The sequence below is a fragment of the Pygocentrus nattereri genome, chromosome 15, assembly GCF_015220715.1.
Source record: "Pygocentrus nattereri isolate fPygNat1 chromosome 15, fPygNat1.pri, whole genome shotgun sequence".
Lineage (NCBI taxonomy): Eukaryota > Metazoa > Chordata > Actinopteri > Characiformes > Serrasalmidae > Pygocentrus > Pygocentrus nattereri.
Window position 1 is genome coordinate 2885438 of NC_051225.1, and position 17235 is coordinate 2902672.

Sequence of the window (17235 nt, forward strand, 5' to 3'; positions counted from 1 at the left end):
TGCATAGTACTGTAACGTATCGTACTGTATCATACTCTATTGTTATGCACTGTACTGTATCGTATCGTACTGGATCATACTCTATCATTATACACTGTACAGTATCGTAATTTAAACTACTGTCACATATCGTACTGTATCATACTCTATTGTTATGCACTGTACAGTATCGTAATGTATAGTACTGTAACGTATCGTAATGTAACATACTCTTTCATTATGCACTGTACAGTATCGTTATGCACAGTACTGTAACGTATCATACTGTATCATACTCTATTGTTATGCACTGTACAGTATCGTAATGTATAGTACTGTAACATACTCTTTCTTTATGCACTGTACAGTATCGTAATGCACAGTACTGTAACGTATCATACTGTATCATACTCTATTGTTATGCACTGTACAGTATCATAATGTATAGTACTGTAACGTATCGTACTGTATTGTACTCTATCATTATACACTGTACTGTAACATAATGTACCATGATGAATCATAATATATTGTATCTATCATAACACATCGTGCTGTATTGTTACATATTGTACTGTATCATGTCACGTCTTAACTCCACGTTAAAATTAGATATATTAATTTGTGGCCTCAATATAGTAATTCTTGGACTCAATATAATTGTGGTCTCAATATAGTGATTCAAGCACTCGACAATTTAATTTGCAGCCTCAATATATTAATTTCTGACAATGACAGTAATTCAGCGACTCAATAATTTAATTTGCAGCCTCAATATATTAATTTCTGACCATGACAGTAATTCAGCGACTCAATAATTTAATTTGCAGCCTCAATATATTAATTTCTGACCATGACAGTAATTCAGCGACTCAATAATTTAATTTGCAGCCTCAATATATTAATTTCTGACCATGACAGTAATTCAGCGACTCAATAATTTAATTTGCAGCCTCAATATATTAATTTCTGACCATGACAGTAATTCAGCAACTCAATAATTTAATTTGCAGCCTCAATATATTAATTTCTGACCATGACAGTAATTCAGCGACTCAATAATTTAATTTGCAGCCTCAATATATTAATTCGGGACCTTCGCAGAATCGAGACACCAGAGTATCGAACCGAACCGAATCGTGAATCTGATGAATCGACACACCGCTATGACCAAACGTAACGCCAACCACCAGCCCAAAGCTGCGATCTTGTCCATGTCCACACCTTATAATCAGATGGCATCGCCCTAAAAGTGAGATTTCCGCCTGTTTATCCAGGACCACCAGTTTTCCGCGCAGCGTTTACAGTTTATATTCAACTTCCACCAAACCGAGTCGAAGTTAACACACTTCTGGATGGATGTGTCAGTCACGCCAGCCCTTTCTCAAGTTTCTCCCCACTTTCAGTGCCAAAAATAGCCAGACGAGCCCGGCTGCGCCACACAAAGCCCTGGACATTACCTGAACCTCGGGGAGTCTTTGAGACACTCCTCAAAATCCACGGTGATCTTCATCTCCTGCCTGGGAGTCGCAGCTCTCGGATCAGCGAGGCTTTAAAAACAGACTGGCGGCGCTGTTAGCGAGCTAGCCTAGCCCGTGGAAACGACACCAAGCAGCTAAACTGACCAGCAAAGCAGCAGCGAGAAACCCGGCGAGCCCTCCGCCGGCTGTCGGACTGAAGCGCACACACGGCCCGGGGTCATATATTTACACAGAAAGCGGGTCGGATCGGACTTTCAAAACAGCCTTGAACCTTCTGAGCACTGAAACTGGCCAGCTCTCTCCGACCAGTGGACGGGGCGGCTCCAGGTCACACGCGACCAATAGGGTGCAGCGTTAGAATGAGTGGCGACTCAGAGAGCCAATAGAGAAGCAAGAGGCGGGATTTATTGTGTTCCGCGCTTCGTGATTGGTCAGGAGGAGAAGCTGCGCGGCTCCAGCACTCAGAGCAGGTTTCGATTCAGACGTGAAAGGCACAAATGTTTATGTTTATATTACTATAATTCAGACAGGGGTTATAAACATATACAAAGCCCTTTCTGACTTATAATGAAATATGTGTAATAAACACAGTAAAAAATGATAAATAAATAAATAAATGAAAGTAATCATCAGTTTATATATATAAATATTCACTGCTCAAAAAAATAAAGGGAACACTTAAACAACACAATATAACAATATAAGTAAATCAAACTTCTGTGAAATCAAACTGTCCACTTAGGAAGCAACACTGATTGACAGTCAATTTCACAGCTGTTGTGCAAATGGAATAGACAACAGGTGGAGATTATTGCGAGTGGTTCTGCAGGTGGGACCACAGACCACTTCTCAGTACCTTTCTGGGTATGAGGGCCCGACGTCCACAGATGGGGGTTGTGCTCACAGCCCAACACCGTGCCAGATGCTTGGCATTTGCCAGAGAACACCAGGATTGGCAAATTCACCACTGGCGCCCTGTGATCTTCACAGATGAAAGCAGGTTCACACTGAGCACATGTGACAGACGTGACAGAGTCTGGAGACACCATGGAGAGCGATCTGCTGCCTGCAACATCCTTCAGCATGACCGGTTTGGCAGTGGGTCAGTAATGGTGTGGGGTGGCATTTCTTTGGAGGGCCGCACAGCCTCCATGTGCTCGCCAGAGGTAGCCTGACTGCCATTAGGTACCGAGATGAGATCCTCAGACCCCTTGTGAGACCATATGCTGGTGCAGTTGGCCCTGGGTTCCTCCTAATGCAGGACAATGCTAGACCTCATGTGGCTGGAGTGTGTCAGCAGTTCCTGCAAGATGAAGGCATTGAAGCTATGGACCGGCCCGCCCGTTCCCCAGACCTGAATCTGATTGAGCACATCTGGGACATCATGACTCGCTCCATCCACCAACGCCACGTTGCACCACAGACTGTCCAGGAGTTGGCGGATGCTTTAGTCCAGGTCTGGGAGGAGATCCCTCAGGAGACCATCCGCCACCTCATCAGGAGCTGCCCAGGCATTGTAGGGAGGTCATACAGGCACGTGGAGGCTGGACACAACACTGAGCCTCATTTTGACTTGTTTTAAGGACATCACATCAAAGTTGGATCAGCCTGTCGTGTGTTTTTCCACTTTAATTGTGTGTGTGACTCCAAATCCAGGCCTCCACTGGTTAATAAATTTGATTTCCATTTATGATTTTTGTGATTTTGTTCTCAGCACATTCAACTTTGTACAGAACAAAGTCTTCAATGAGAATTTCATTCATTCAGATCTAGGATGTGTTATTTGATTGTTCCATTTATTTTTTTGAGCGGTGTGTGTGTGTGTGTATGTATATATATTCTCAGCAGTAACACTGACGTTGTGCTGGTCTGAGTGGATCAGCATCCAGACAGCAGCGTCCTGTAACCACTGATGAAGGACTAGAGGTTGACCAGCACAAACTGTGCAGCAGCAGATGAGCTGTCGTCTCTGACTTTACATCTACAAAGTGGACCATCGAGATAAGAGTGTCTAATAGAGTGGACAGTGTTTAAAAACTCCAGCAGCACTGCTGTGTCTGATCCACTCGCACCAGCACAACACACACTAACACACCACAGCACCAGTGTTACTGCAGTGCTGAGAATGACCCACCACCCAACCAGTACCTGCTCTTTGGGGGTCCTGACCACTGACGAACAGGGTCACAATGTGTGCAGAGAAACAGATGGACACCACGGTCAGTGGAGCTGATAAAATGGACAGTGAGTGTAGAAATGAGGAGGAGGTTTGAATGTTGTGGCTGACCGGTTCATACCACGCACTGTGGGTGGTAAAATATATCGATATGCAAATATTTGGTGTTTGAATAACAAAGGCTGGCATTGCAGTAACACATTAATTAATATTATTCAATACATGTGGTTTAAAACCTTCTCAGAAAGCTGCAGAACCTGAGAGCTCCACGTTTCAAAGCTCACCATGGCCTCATTTACTCCTGAGACCAAAAATAGGCCTCAAACTATTGCATGAGCTGGACAGTACTGCCCTCTTGTGGCCAAGTGGTGTGTACCCGTCTTGAAGGATTTAAAATGTTCAAGCTAGGAGCAGCATCCACTCTTCTGGAATGGCCTTACAGTAGATGTCAGAACATTGCTGTGAGGAGTTGATTGAGCATTAGTAAGGTCAGGTACTGATGTTGGATGGTCAGTTCTGGATCACTACTCATCCCAAAGGTACTAGACAGAGCTCCATCACTCACTGCTCCACAGTCCATATACCCCTCTAGCCCATGCTTGGCATTGGGCATGGAAACCAAGCTCATGTGTGGCTGCTCCAGAGCGTCTCATTCTATCGGTCACTGCTTGTGTATGCAGATTATACAAGCTGGGTCAGCAACGGGTGACCTTAGAAGTAGTATGATGGTACAACAGTGGAAAATCTGAAATACGTTTTCTTTGGGGACTATTTGGTCTCACAACGCCCTTCATATTATGTCTCCCTCCACCATGAATGTATTTTTGGCCAAAATCTTCTCTAAACTATCATAAAACAGCGTCTCAGTCATCAGGCAGTGAATTCATAACCATCTCCTGTAGGAACTTTCTGGTTCCTATCACCACCACTGTGAACGTCACCGAGTCCTGTACCTCCAAACTGGTGCAGGTCACTGCTAATTTTTATGAGCAGCAGCAAATCAAATGTTCAAACAGTCCAATTACACCTACTAGTCCTAAACTAGTTGGCTTGTCCATCGTTAAAGGAAATTCAGAGCCATCTCCTGTAGGAACTTTCTGTGAGGAGCTTTTAGAGGGACGTCTGGTTCCCATCATCACCACTGTGAGCAGCTCTGACTCGGTAAGTTAATCTATCACAGAGCGTCTCACACCAAACCACTCAACGACTTTTTTTATGCTCTTAACCGTTTAATTATGTAGTAATGACTGAAAACAGGGTGGAATTTCCCTTTAGTCAGCGCTGACATGCAAATACGCTGAACCTCAATGAACTCAAGCAAGAAATAAAAAGGTTTGCAACAATAAAGCCTCATATCAACATATTTTAATAATGACAAATATACACATTTTTAAGGTGAAGAACATGCAAACGTGGTAAAAAAAAAAATTAGTGAACTTTTTTTTTCATCTCTTCAGGGAAAAGGTGTCGTTGAAGGAACGGTGGCCAAATTAGAAACAAACAAAAAAACAAAAGTTTAGCAGAAAAAAAAAAAAGAAAAAAAAAAAGCACAAGAGAGGCAGGCAGCAAACCGAGATCATAAAAATATAGACGATGGGTATGGGATTTACAAATTTACACGCATACACAGGATCCTTCATCAGGTCTCGCAGCACGCGCCCAGTAGCGCAGCCAACACGTCTTACAGTGCAGAAGACAAGCCGGTTCCACCACCACCAGGAGCTCGTTAGACAAGGAGGTGACCCAGAAACTAGCACTGGGGATGTTTTACTCTAATAAGGTGCAATTTTCATAAGTGCTCGTCTCAGAACTGCAGTGGGTTTTAGCCACATCGTAAACGCCCAGCACTTTTATTTGATTGTAAAGAGCGAAGCTCTTATTTTACTGGGCATGAGCTGTTAAAGGGGAAATCCACCCCTTTCCCCCCCAAAATTCCTAATTAAACGATGTTTTTAATGTGAAATGCCTCGTTCTTGACTCAGAACTGTTCACAGTGGTGGTGATGGGAACCAGACGTCCCAACTCCCTCTGAAAGGCACATGAACTGGCTATGAATATCCTGACCGACGACTGATGTGCTGACCGTTTTTAGCCCAAAATGTGTTTTTTTTAAAGTGATGTATACGAAACAGAATGTAGTAAAGCAAAAGTCACTAAGCCAAACTGATTTCCTTCCCCAGATGATGGTAAAATAACGGTACATCATCACAAAAAAGATCAAACAAACAACTGCTGTATCATGACCCCTGGTTCCCATCACCACCACTGTAAAGGAAAGAGTCGGTTCGTTTCCCTACGATGCACAACGTCACGCTCTGAATGACTCTGATACCACCTCGGCAGCAGAACTGTGCAGGAACTTTGAAAAAACTAGTGGACTTCCCCTTTAATATCCAACGTTCTCCAGCTCGGTCTCAAAAGTTCTCGAAAATGCTGTCGACATTCGAAGAGTTCACACTAAAGATTGTGCTGCTTCTCGTTACATAAACACACAACAGTCTCTCCAGCCACAGACGAGCGTTAAAAGTCGGGATGCAAAGAAAAAGCAAACGACGTGGCGAATTTCAAACGGCAATTTTCGGTTTAGATTCATTCATTCACTCACATCAAAAAGCAATATAAACACACAACTGCTGCTGTGAGTCGGATGTGAGCGCTTACCGTCTTATAACCCTTAACTGAAAACCTAATAGAGAGAAGAATTAAGGACAAAAAGGCTGAAACGAATGGCTGAGGCTGTTTGCGAGCTGTACAGTAGAGATCTATCCTTCGCAGTGAATGAATGAAGGTTAACTGTTTCCTTTGTGATGCTACTACCCCAGGCAGGAAGGGCGGCAGAGCGCAAGTATAACCACGATACAATCAAACCCGAGGAAAACGCAGCGAAACAAGATGGGCAACACATAAAAGACAAACCGGCTGCTCATTACAGCAAATCGCTCTTTTATCCTCTGTTTTTTTGTTTAGGGAAAAGCAACACATGGCGTCAACATGGAAAGGATTCAGTACGGCTCTTCAGTAGTTCACACAGTTTCGCTTGGTAATAAATTACGAAATACCCACCGTTAAATTCATACGATGCTGGGCGTGGTTGTGACTGCTCAAGTAATACAGAACATGGGTTTAAGAAGCCATGCATACAGTAGAGCTCAAACGAACACGTTCACTTCCAGCCACTAGAGGGCAGCTGCCTCAGATCCTCGTTAGCAAACGTTTGGGTGGCAAAATTCTTTTCAAGACGACCCGAGACTCTCAAGCACTTTGTTTTGAATGGGTATAACTTAGAAACTAAATATAATAATTCATATAGAGGGAAAAATAAACACCCGCTAAGCCTCGGACCCACAGCCTGACAGCCGGTGACGGTCAGCAGCAGCCGGCGCTCCATAAATACCGATCCACTGCGCAAACCTGCTGCTGCCGCCGGCGCTCTGAGAGGCTCAGAGAGGCCTGAGAGGTGTAACCTCTTTAAGTAAAGGTTCCTAAATGGTTCTTGGCATGGGGTTACGGTTCTAGGAAACACTTTAAACCAGTGTAGTGCCTCTACATTATCTGGGGGTTCATTAAAGGGCCCATATGCAACATTTTTGCTTGAATTTTATATTATCCCCCGAGATCCACTCAACGCTTCTATGGAATTATACACTAAAAAAAAAAAAAAAAAAAAAAAAAGCCATAACTAATTTTTACTCAACCGTTTTCCAATCTCACTTTTTCCCTTCGGATTCAACGGGCTTTTCTGGTTACTGTGCCCTTAAGACTGAAGCTCTGTTCTGATTGGACGTGCCTCAGAAAGAACTTACACTCCCTGTAACTTCTGTGTGAACAGGCAGGGCTAAACTGCTGCAGCCTAAACAGGCGGATATATGCAAATGCATGTTCGTTTTTTTTTTTTTTGTGACATCACAAAATGAGCGAGTTCCAAATGGGCAGTTTAAGGCAGAGAAGTTTCCGTATATGAACTGTATTGGCTAGATAGCGAAACTAAAACAAAGCTAGGTAAATTCAGTGATCCAGGGATATGGGCCCTTTAAACTCGTTCAGTCTCAGAAATCTTACAAGAACCATCCTTGAAAAGCGGCATCGCTCCAAAGAACCCCTTTCGGCACCTTCGTTTGTAAGAGAATAGGCTACGTTTGACTCTGAAGCTCCACGCCAAAAGTAGAATCAGCTGAAATTAAACCAAATATCGACGATGAAAGCCGTGACACAGACTGGTCATTAGAGCCAGGTGTAGAGATTAACAAACCCTCTAAAGGCGTGCAGGTGTGGGTGTGGCTAAACTCAAAGGGGAATTCCACCAACTTTTCAAATTTCTCCATGGACTAAATCATGACGATGCAAACGAAGTCATTAAGAGTGGTTTGATGTGAAAGGCTCCATTGTAATAAGCCAGAATTGACAGGTGGTGGTGATGGGAAGAGTTAAAATCCTTCCAAAGCTCTCTCACGGAAAATTCTCAAATGAAGCGATTCTGAATACACAGCCCGATGATTTATCGCCGTTTTACGAGGTGTAACGTTACGCTTTTTCCCCAATAAGTATTCACAGTGGTGGGTACATGCAGGCTGTTGTAAGGCAAAATAGTACCATAAGAAAATGTGCCATTTCAAACTTTCCCACTATTTTACCAACATTGCATACACATGTAGCCTAGGATTAACTGGTGAGTATGGCCAGTGAATAAAATGGCTATAGATATTGTTATAGGAATCACGACCCCTGGTTCCCATCACCACCACTGTAAAGTAAAGCAAGTAAATTTAAAAACCTCTCTTGCATCAACCACTGAAAATTCTGAAGAACTGGTGAAGTTCCCCTTTGAAGCTAAACATGTACTGACTGCTGTCTATGGGCAGATGGTCAGGGTTAGTGCAACAGCAAGTATACGTGGGGCTTTAACAGTATTACTAGTATTATTAACACTACTAGCACGGGCGCTTAGTGGCTTTTCAAAGGACGACGTCACACGTCGACCCTCAAACGAACAGCCTCACTCGGGCGGAGGGGAGCAGCTGGGGAAAGCAGTGTCTTGCTGCCGCGGTCAGGACCAGGGGCAGAGGAGCAGGAGCTGCGGGCAGAAGCACCCCTCTCCTTTTCAGCCTTTTTCAGTCTGCCCGAGAGAGGGTGGAGTCCTTTCTGATAAGTGTTCGACAGCAGTCTTTAGGCCTCGCAGTTTGTTTTGCGTGACGACAGTAAGACAAACACACTCTTGGCAACAGAGGGAGCAACCAGCAGGTTCATATGGATTTGCATTGCAGTGCTTGTAGATTACAGGAGGTTGGAGGGAGCGGGTCCTGAAGCAGTGTCCTCCGCGATCGTGAGGCAGCACGCGCACCGCAGACGGGTCACGAGCCGAGGCAGGAGCTGCAGGTGAAGCGATGTCGCCGTTTACGAATCCAAGGAATCTGCTGAGAGAGAGCGAGAAAAGGCTGCGTTTAAAATGTTTCGCGGGGTCTGTGGGGCACGATTTAGGAGCTCATTATGATCATTATTCATCAAATTTTACCACATTTCGATGAGCTTGTTTTGGAGCAACAGATTTTCTAAAAAAAATATCCTGAATTGGGGAAATATACAATACTAATTCCTAAAATTTAGGATTGTTAACATTTAAATCCTAGAAATAAACGAAGTTAAAAATGTGAAAAATTTAGAATAAAAGTCATGACCTCAAGACTCAGCGATATTTCTAGGTTACTATTCAAATCAAAGCAAGTTCGTGCATCAACCATGTTCAGGAATTTGTAATTTGTAGGTCAAAAATTGAGGGTTTTTTGTCTTTTACTGTATCTGGCTGACGTTGTGCTCGCTGCCATCCACTATCATTGTTAAATCTAATGACTGTGCTAAATAACTGTTTAGATTAAATAACTGATACTCAGATAATGGAGATAATTGTTAATAATTAGTGTATCATCAGTACTGAAACAATACTCCACAACTGCATGTTCCACTATAGAGCGCTGTTTAACTAGACACTGCAGTCCAGAGTGAAACGATGAATACAATTTACTGTATTCATAGTATTTTACAATATTTTTATGAAAATTTTACTTTAAAAAAAAAAAGTGCGTACTTTTTATAATTGATTATAACACGTCAAATTTGATTTGTATATTCATAATATTTCACAATATTTGTCATTTTCCATAGTCATCATATTTCACAATATTTTTATGAATGCTGTACTACCAGTTCTTTTTTTGTCTTTTCCAAATTTTTAGATTATAATATTTTTCTTTTGTGTACTGTGAAAATAAAGTACTTTGCGGTTGTATTTTTTGCCAAATCACTCACGATTACACTGAGTATACAAATGTGACAGGTCAATAACTGTTTACAAAGAAGTAAAATAGATAAAAACACCACATGACGCTTTGAAAACAGCCAGAGAATTAGAGAATTGTCCTTTATCCAATAAAAAAATTAGAGCACACTGTAAATGATATTATAACTGATAACACGTCACAATTGATCTGACTGAACCACTTGTGGTTTTATGTGACCCTGGGCATGTCAACATTCATAGAGGTCGAGCACTAAACTTCTATAAACTCGGGATTTTAGTTTGTGCTGGGGTATGAACACAAACACGTAGGACTCCTATAGCAAGGGTGTGATTATTTCAATAAATTATTGAAGAAAAAAAAAAAAAAATATCAATAAAACTTAAAATATCACCAGTACAAACCCTCTACTTACTGCCTTTCATGAAAACCACCATCAACGATCAAAGGCACCTGGGTTCGCCCATCAGTGTAAAATGGGTGATGAGGGGGCGTGGCTTATGCTATAGACACACCCACATTCAAATGACTAAATATAAATATTATAAATTCTAGAGGCACTAGGAGCTGAAAAAGGTCTGAATAACTTCTTTATCTTCACGACAAAACAATCAAACTTGGCAGACCCCTGGAAAACGTTTAGATCATTAATAGGCAGACCGCGGTCAGAGTCCGGACCCAGACACTGTCATATGTGGACCTGGACCTACAAGCAATAAACTATAGAGAATTATTTAATTTCGACAGGGTGGTCCTTTTTTTTTTTTTTTTTTTAAATCGCCGTAACTTTTCTAGCATTTATGGTGCCAGTTTAGCAGCCCGGGAGACTCACAGACCAATCACATGCACTGTAAATATCACGTGACGCTTCTCAGCCAATCAGATCTGTGCATTACAATGAGCTCTGAGACTCGAGTGAGTGACGCCACACAGGGGAGGAATGAGGAGAGAAACAGCAGTCAGAGAAGAAAGTGGGTCAGAGGGAAGTTATTCCACATGACGTGACTCTAAAAAGAGAAAACTGACAGTAAATGTTGTTGAAATCTGACCGAACTGGACTTTATTTGATCTGATGTTCAGTAAATGTTGTTGAAATCTGACCAAACTGGACTTTATTTGATCTGATATTCAGTAAATGTTGTTGAAATCTGACCGAACTGGACTTTATTTGATCTGATGTTCAGTAAATGGTGTTGAAATCTGACCGAACTGGACTGTATTTGATCTGATGTTCAGTAAATGTTGGTGAAATCTGACCGAACTGGACTTTATTTGATCTGATATTCAGCTGTCGACTGTATAAGATGCTGATATTCCTACTCGGCTACTTCAGTAAACAGTATATGGCACTGAGTCATGATGCAGGTTAGACATGATGTTCTGGACCTTCGCTTGACTTGAATTGAGTTGAATTTTAATTAAAAAAAGATTAATATCTGCCTTTTATTTATTTTATTGCATCTGTAACCCTACAGAAATAAATGTCATTCCTCCATAACGCTACATGTCTCAGTGCTATGCATGTTTGTGTATCAGGAGATGTCCAAGCACTGGACATCAGCTTACCCACATTAGAGTATTCCTAATTTATTTCTCAGAAAATGACCAACCTGGCTGTTCTTTGTGTTCTACTCATGACAGAAATGACTTAGTAATGACTAAGTAATTTTGCTACTGTGCTGTCTTTTGTTTGTATCTACAAATGTCATCACACCGTTAAATTCCATCATACTGTTCATTTTCAGAACATACAAAACAATAATTTAGACAACAAATCAACACAAAAGACTCATGGTGTTAAACAAGTGGACTAAGTGGTTAAACAATCTCCTGCTGATGAGAAACACTAAGGGAAGCAGCCAAGGTCAAGCAACCCTCTAGAGATCGGAGCTCAACAACCCCCAAGGCATAGTTTGAGTTCTAAACGACGTTTATATGGCCTTATTTGCCAAAAGATTGAATCAAAACCTCTGCTATTTTAGCCCATGAGGGAGCAGAAGTGGTATTTGGGGAAAAAAAAATTCTTTAAAAGATGTAAATCAGTGGGAAGCAGCGGGAACAAAACGTTGTCGTAACGCATGCGTGTATACATTTATACACATGCTGAATTAAAAGCCCATCATAAACCTAAAAAAATAAACGTTATAAACCTTCCAGTCCAGGGGAACTCAAACCTTGCGTCAGGGAAGGCCCTGCGTCTGTGAGGGGCTGAAAGCCAAAGCAACTAAACAGTACACACGAAGAAAGTAGGCAGGCTTCAAATAAAAAAAATAAATAAATAAATAAATAAAAGATCATTGTTCTCCCCGTGTCTGTGTGGGTTTCCACCGGGTATTCCGGTTTCCTCCCTCAGTCCAAAGACGTGCAGTCAGGATGACTGGACATGCTAAACCGCCCCTGGGTGTGAGTGTGTGTGTGTGTGTGTCTGTCTGCCCTGTGATGGACTGGCGACCTGTCCAGGGTGTATCCTGCCATCAGCCCAGTCACAGTTGGGATAGGCTCTGGCAACCCAGTGCAACCCAGAAGGATAAGTGGTTTAGACGGTGTGTGTGTGTGTGTGTGTGTGTGTGTGTGTGTGTGTGTGTGTGTGTGTGTGTCGTTGAGCCCTTTTTCAGAGTCGTGGTTACTTCCGGTTTAAGCAGGGTCAGCAGGGTAACTACTGCAGAAGTGATAACAAAACGTTACAGTAGTGAACTATAACGCTCAAATACTGAGATACGACAGACAGATGCAAGTTTTCGTGCACTGTCATGACAAATAGTGAGAACAGAAAGTGGATGGACCGATTTAACTTTAAACACAGCTAAAACGTGTGTATCTGTATCTGTGTGTGTGGTTTAGCCCTGCTTACTGCTGCAGCTGCCTTACATCAAGACGTCCCTGTCTTCCTACAACATGCCAGCGATCTGTTATATCTTTTATATGTAGTATGACTTTGGAAGACGCTGTATAGCTGTAGCTCGCTGGCTACACCAGAGGCCACTGCGAACTGTAGCTATATTCCCAAACAAGGAAGCTAGTTTATCAGCCGGCCAGGTTCTGTGACACGTTTACAGCAAATCAGCGATTCCTCTAATATCATAAACGCAAAGCAGAACGTCTACATGTGAAGTCTGTTTCACAGACCTCCTTTAAACTCTTTTAGATTACCATCCAGCTTACCATTAGCAGTTTAAGGAGCACCAGCTTCATATGAGGGAGCTCTTAGAGGCGGACGTCTGGTTCCTATCACCACCACTGTGAACAGTTCTGACTTAACTTCTACAACTGAGCGTTCTGCATCAAAGCTCTCTTAACACCAATCTTAATGTTTTTATTATGCAGAAGTGTTGAAAAATATTCGCCCAAGTCATTTAGTCAAAACACGTACTTAAATTGAGGTCAGTGTATTAAGTATACAGCTGTTAAAGAGTTTCATTCTCAGACTCATTCTCTCCTGTTTGGCCGTCTATTTAAGACCAATGTTGCTGATAAATTCATGAGTGCAGTTCATTAAAGCCGACTCTGTTGTTTGTTGTGGTAGATTTGCGCAGATGACCGAAGATATTTAGTTTAGTGATGCTTATTAGTCCCACAAACGGGGAAATTTCACCTCCGCATTTCACACATCCGTGCAGTGAAACACCACACACACACACACACACACACACACACACACACACACACACACACACACACTAGTGAACACACACACTAGGGGGCAGTGAGCCCACTTGTTCAATTCACACTTGCACAATTCTTCAGTGATATGAAGCTGAAGTCAGAGATCCTCCAGATTCTTGTTCAAATTTTCCAGTTCCACCTTAAATAGTCCAGCAGTTCTGACGCGTGAAGCGCCAGAATGTAACTGCTACTCCATTTAAGGTGGAACTGGAAAATTCGAACGAGACTCTGGAGAATCTCTGACTTCAGCTTCATATCACTGAAGAATTAGGGGGGGTGATAATAAATAACTGCCCCCCTCTTTGAAGGCGTATGATCCCTAAATGTAACTAAAGCCCAGCAGTGAGAAACTAGAAACTGGGAATGGGCGTAATCAATATTCTCAGTCATCATTTACCTTCTTGAGGGGGGTCTACGTTAATATCTTCTGTCTCTGTGTCGTCCCTCATCTCTTCATCCTCATCCTCTTCCTCTTCCAGCTCGCTGGCGATCAGTTGTCTGGCCAGTTTAATGTTGAGGCCTTCGTTGTAATGCATCTTCCTCATCATCTCAAACTGCTTCTTCTTGGCTGGGGGAAAAAAACAAAACAAAACAAACTTTTATAGCCTAAGCCACAGAGAAATACAGCCTCATGTCCAGAGCTGCACAAGTTGTCCAAGGTCGTGGGAGCAATGAGCGATTTCTGAGCTATAGTAGGGGGAGGCACACCACAGGGCTTATGGGTAAAGACACAAATCATAATTTGTGGCTGTACTGTCACTATATATCCAGTCTTCCTGAGGGACACAGTGCCTGGCGCACACACACACACACACACACACACACACACACACACACACACACACAAGAAATTGATTTCAGACTCCAAGCTTTGAGCTTTGAAGAAATATTTCAAAGCTGCTGGTCACCAACTGGTAGCACAAGAGACCTCCACTATAAACACACTCGCATTCGGAAACAAGTCAGGAAACTGAAGAAGGCTTGTTTGAAGAATCTGGTACAGACAATTTATCTGGAGTTAAATCTGTGGACAAAATCAAGGACAGGGAATTCACCTTATTTCACCCTTCTAAGTTCTTACTGGGCGGGTTTCTAAGCATCTCAGGCAGCTTTAATATCAACTGCTTAAATAATTCATTAAAACCCAATGCAATAAAACCCCTGTGAAACTCCACTCAAAAGGTAAAATACCCTTCGGCCCATTAGTCTAAATGCAGACGAGAGGACTATGACACTGAGAGAAAATGTACACGTTTAGTTGTGAAAGCTAAAAAGCGGACCAAAATGCACTTAAAGCAACAGTTACTAAAATAATAGTGTTGCTTTAGGTGTGCACAAGCATTATAGGCCAGATTTAAAGTCAGCACGAAACCAAAACTGGCCTCTTTTATGTTATTCGTTCGTGATCCTGGTCATATCTAGCATAATTCATCATATATCACAGACTTGCACGGCGCTGAGAAAACGTTCCACACTTGATTTAAAGCCGGGGTTGAACTAAAAACAACCTTCACCCAGATTTTAGCCCTGATTCTCGGTCTGGCTGAGAGTCTGAGCTGGTCGGCTCTAGTCTGCAAATTTATGGGTCAGCTGAAGTTGACAGTTGGAGAGAGAGTCAAGCCGTGTTTGAAGGGCACAGACTCCCATTTACAGCCTCCCGATCGGGTTTGAGACCGATCAGAGTTAATCAAAATGTGTTTGTTTTTGACCCTACTCTGAGTATAATCTAATGTAAGCGGAATTCCTGCAACAGCCAATGAAAATAGAGCACGAAAGAAGAAAATACAGCAGGTAAATAAAGAAAAACAGTAAAATGTCTCTCACGTGTTGAGCGAAGTGTTTTAATGAGCTGAGTTTAAGACAAAATCGAGTTGATGTACATTTAAAACTCTAAAAAATACCAACTGATCACATTTTTAAATCCATGATCCTCACTTAAAACTTAAACCTGCTGCTTCTTTATTGTGTCGGCACAAACAGCAGAGAAAACCGCAGCAGTGCGCTGCTCTGTTTATTTGCACCTCCTAGTAACGAGAGTTTGCGCGAGTTCATCGAGGTCCATTTGGTTCAGAAACATGGGATGCTGTCTGATCCCTGATTGTTTAGTGTCGAGCCCAAAAATGTCTGCAAAAACCAGTAAAAACTGTGAGAAGTCTTTTTATAACCCATTAAGACTTTAAAAGTCGTGTGTTGTACCCGAGGCTTAGAAAAAGTCAGGAGGATATTGTATATACACACGTTATAATTGCTGTATTATATGGGATTCACCCGTATTCAACAACGAGATGTTTGGCAAAAAAACCCAACATTTGGTTTATTTTTAAGTCTTAAAAACCCCCCAAAATTCACAACTCCTGTTTAAAGTTCCTTAATTAAAAACAATCCTGGTTATTTCTTTGCATCCAAAGCACAAGCCCCGCCCCCTCCCCTCCCACTTCACTCTGATAGGACGCACCGCCTAGATCTGATTAATAATACTGGAAGGCAAAGACGGGTACAGCTGTATAATTCCAGTACCGCTTTGAACGTTAAATTTTCCCATTTTTCGACACTGTATAGAAACCAATTCACCCTTGACGATAAATATGGATTAAAACAAGCAAAACATTTCGTCCAACCTAATTACGCCATCTTTTCAACTTTGCTTCCTAATCGCTACCATTGTGCCCTCAGCGCACTGGGCTGCCCATTTATAAAAGCGTACTCAGCTGGAAAATGGATTAGTCACAGTGACTGTTCAGCCCATTAGCCTAAACGCACACAGCTCTAAGACGAACGACTGTGAAGCAGAGAGAAAACGTACATATTTCACCGGGGAAGGGCAAAGGCTGACCAAACTGCACTTAATGCAACAGTTACTGAAACAGTAGTGTGGCTGTAGATGTGTTCAATAAAACCCTTGAGCACTGGCATCACAGGCCAGATTTAAAGCCAACCTGAAAGTAAAACTGACCTCTTTTATCCTTTACTTCAAGTTATTGGTTACATCAATCATGACTCATCATATCACTCAAAAGACAAAATTCTGCTTTTCTGTTCGTTTTTAATCCGAGAGCAGTGACTACTGGACTTCTCGTTTCTGATGTCTGACCACGTCCACCCATCACGGAGTAAAGGCTCAGCTGGTTTAGAGACACTTCCCGTTATCACAGCACTCAAATACGTCACAAAACCGAAGGAGAACGCGCAGCGACTCTCCGTCCACGTGGACGTTGAAGAGTACGGCCCAATCCCATTTCACCCCTCGCCCCTACCATAGAAGTATGGTGATGTCTCTGTAGCTAGCTAGCTAAATTTCCCATTCCACCTTAAATGGTGAAGCAGTTCTGATGCCTGTGGTGTCAGAATGCAACTTCTGCACTATTTAAGGTGGACCAGGAAAACTCAGACAAGGAGAAGCTGGAAAATAACTGCATTATTTAACTGCACTTGCAACACTACAAAGAATGTCTAATCCAGCCAAATTTAGTCCCTTGAAAAATAATGGATATCTGCAACAGTTCATTCCCATATCAGAACTTAGTATTAGAAAAGAAACTGAGGAAAACTGACGGACTAAAGCTCAGAGTGCCTGCTGGCTGAACTTGGATGTAGGCAGTGTAAAAGGCCAAAGGCAAAATTATATTAATTAATTAATTAATTAAAA

At 42.2% G+C, this 17235-nt stretch overlaps 2 protein-coding genes across 8 annotated transcripts in view; both read right to left on the bottom strand.

Moving 5' to 3' along the window:
* The window catches only part of LOC108430250 (arf-GAP with coiled-coil, ANK repeat and PH domain-containing protein 2), an 88092-nt gene extending 86323 nt beyond the window's left edge, over nucleotides 1-1769 (bottom strand). For all 6 annotated transcript variants that reach the window (XM_017702622.2, XM_017702618.2, XM_017702621.2 and 3 more), the window contains exon 1: nucleotides 1440-1769. In XM_017702622.2, the coding sequence (XP_017558111.1) occupies nucleotides 1440-1492 (53 nt within the window). In that variant the 5' untranslated portion in view covers nucleotides 1493-1769. The remainder of the gene's footprint in view (nucleotides 1-1439) is intronic.
* A 4236-nt stretch (nucleotides 1770-6005) lies between these two features.
* The window catches only part of ppp1r2 (protein phosphatase 1, regulatory (inhibitor) subunit 2), a 31955-nt gene continuing 20725 nt past the window's right edge, over nucleotides 6006-17235 (bottom strand). Inside the window, exons 5-6 of one of the 2 annotated variants that reach the window (XM_017702616.2) lie at nucleotides 13987-14157; nucleotides 6006-9044 (exon numbers count right to left, since the gene is read on the bottom strand). In XM_017702616.2, the coding sequence (XP_017558105.1) occupies nucleotides 9028-9044; nucleotides 13987-14157 (188 nt within the window). In that variant the 3' untranslated portion in view covers nucleotides 6006-9027. Of the gene's footprint in view, nucleotides 9048-13986; nucleotides 14158-17235 lie in introns of both variants that reach the window. The other variant, XM_017702615.2, reaches the window with a different exon arrangement.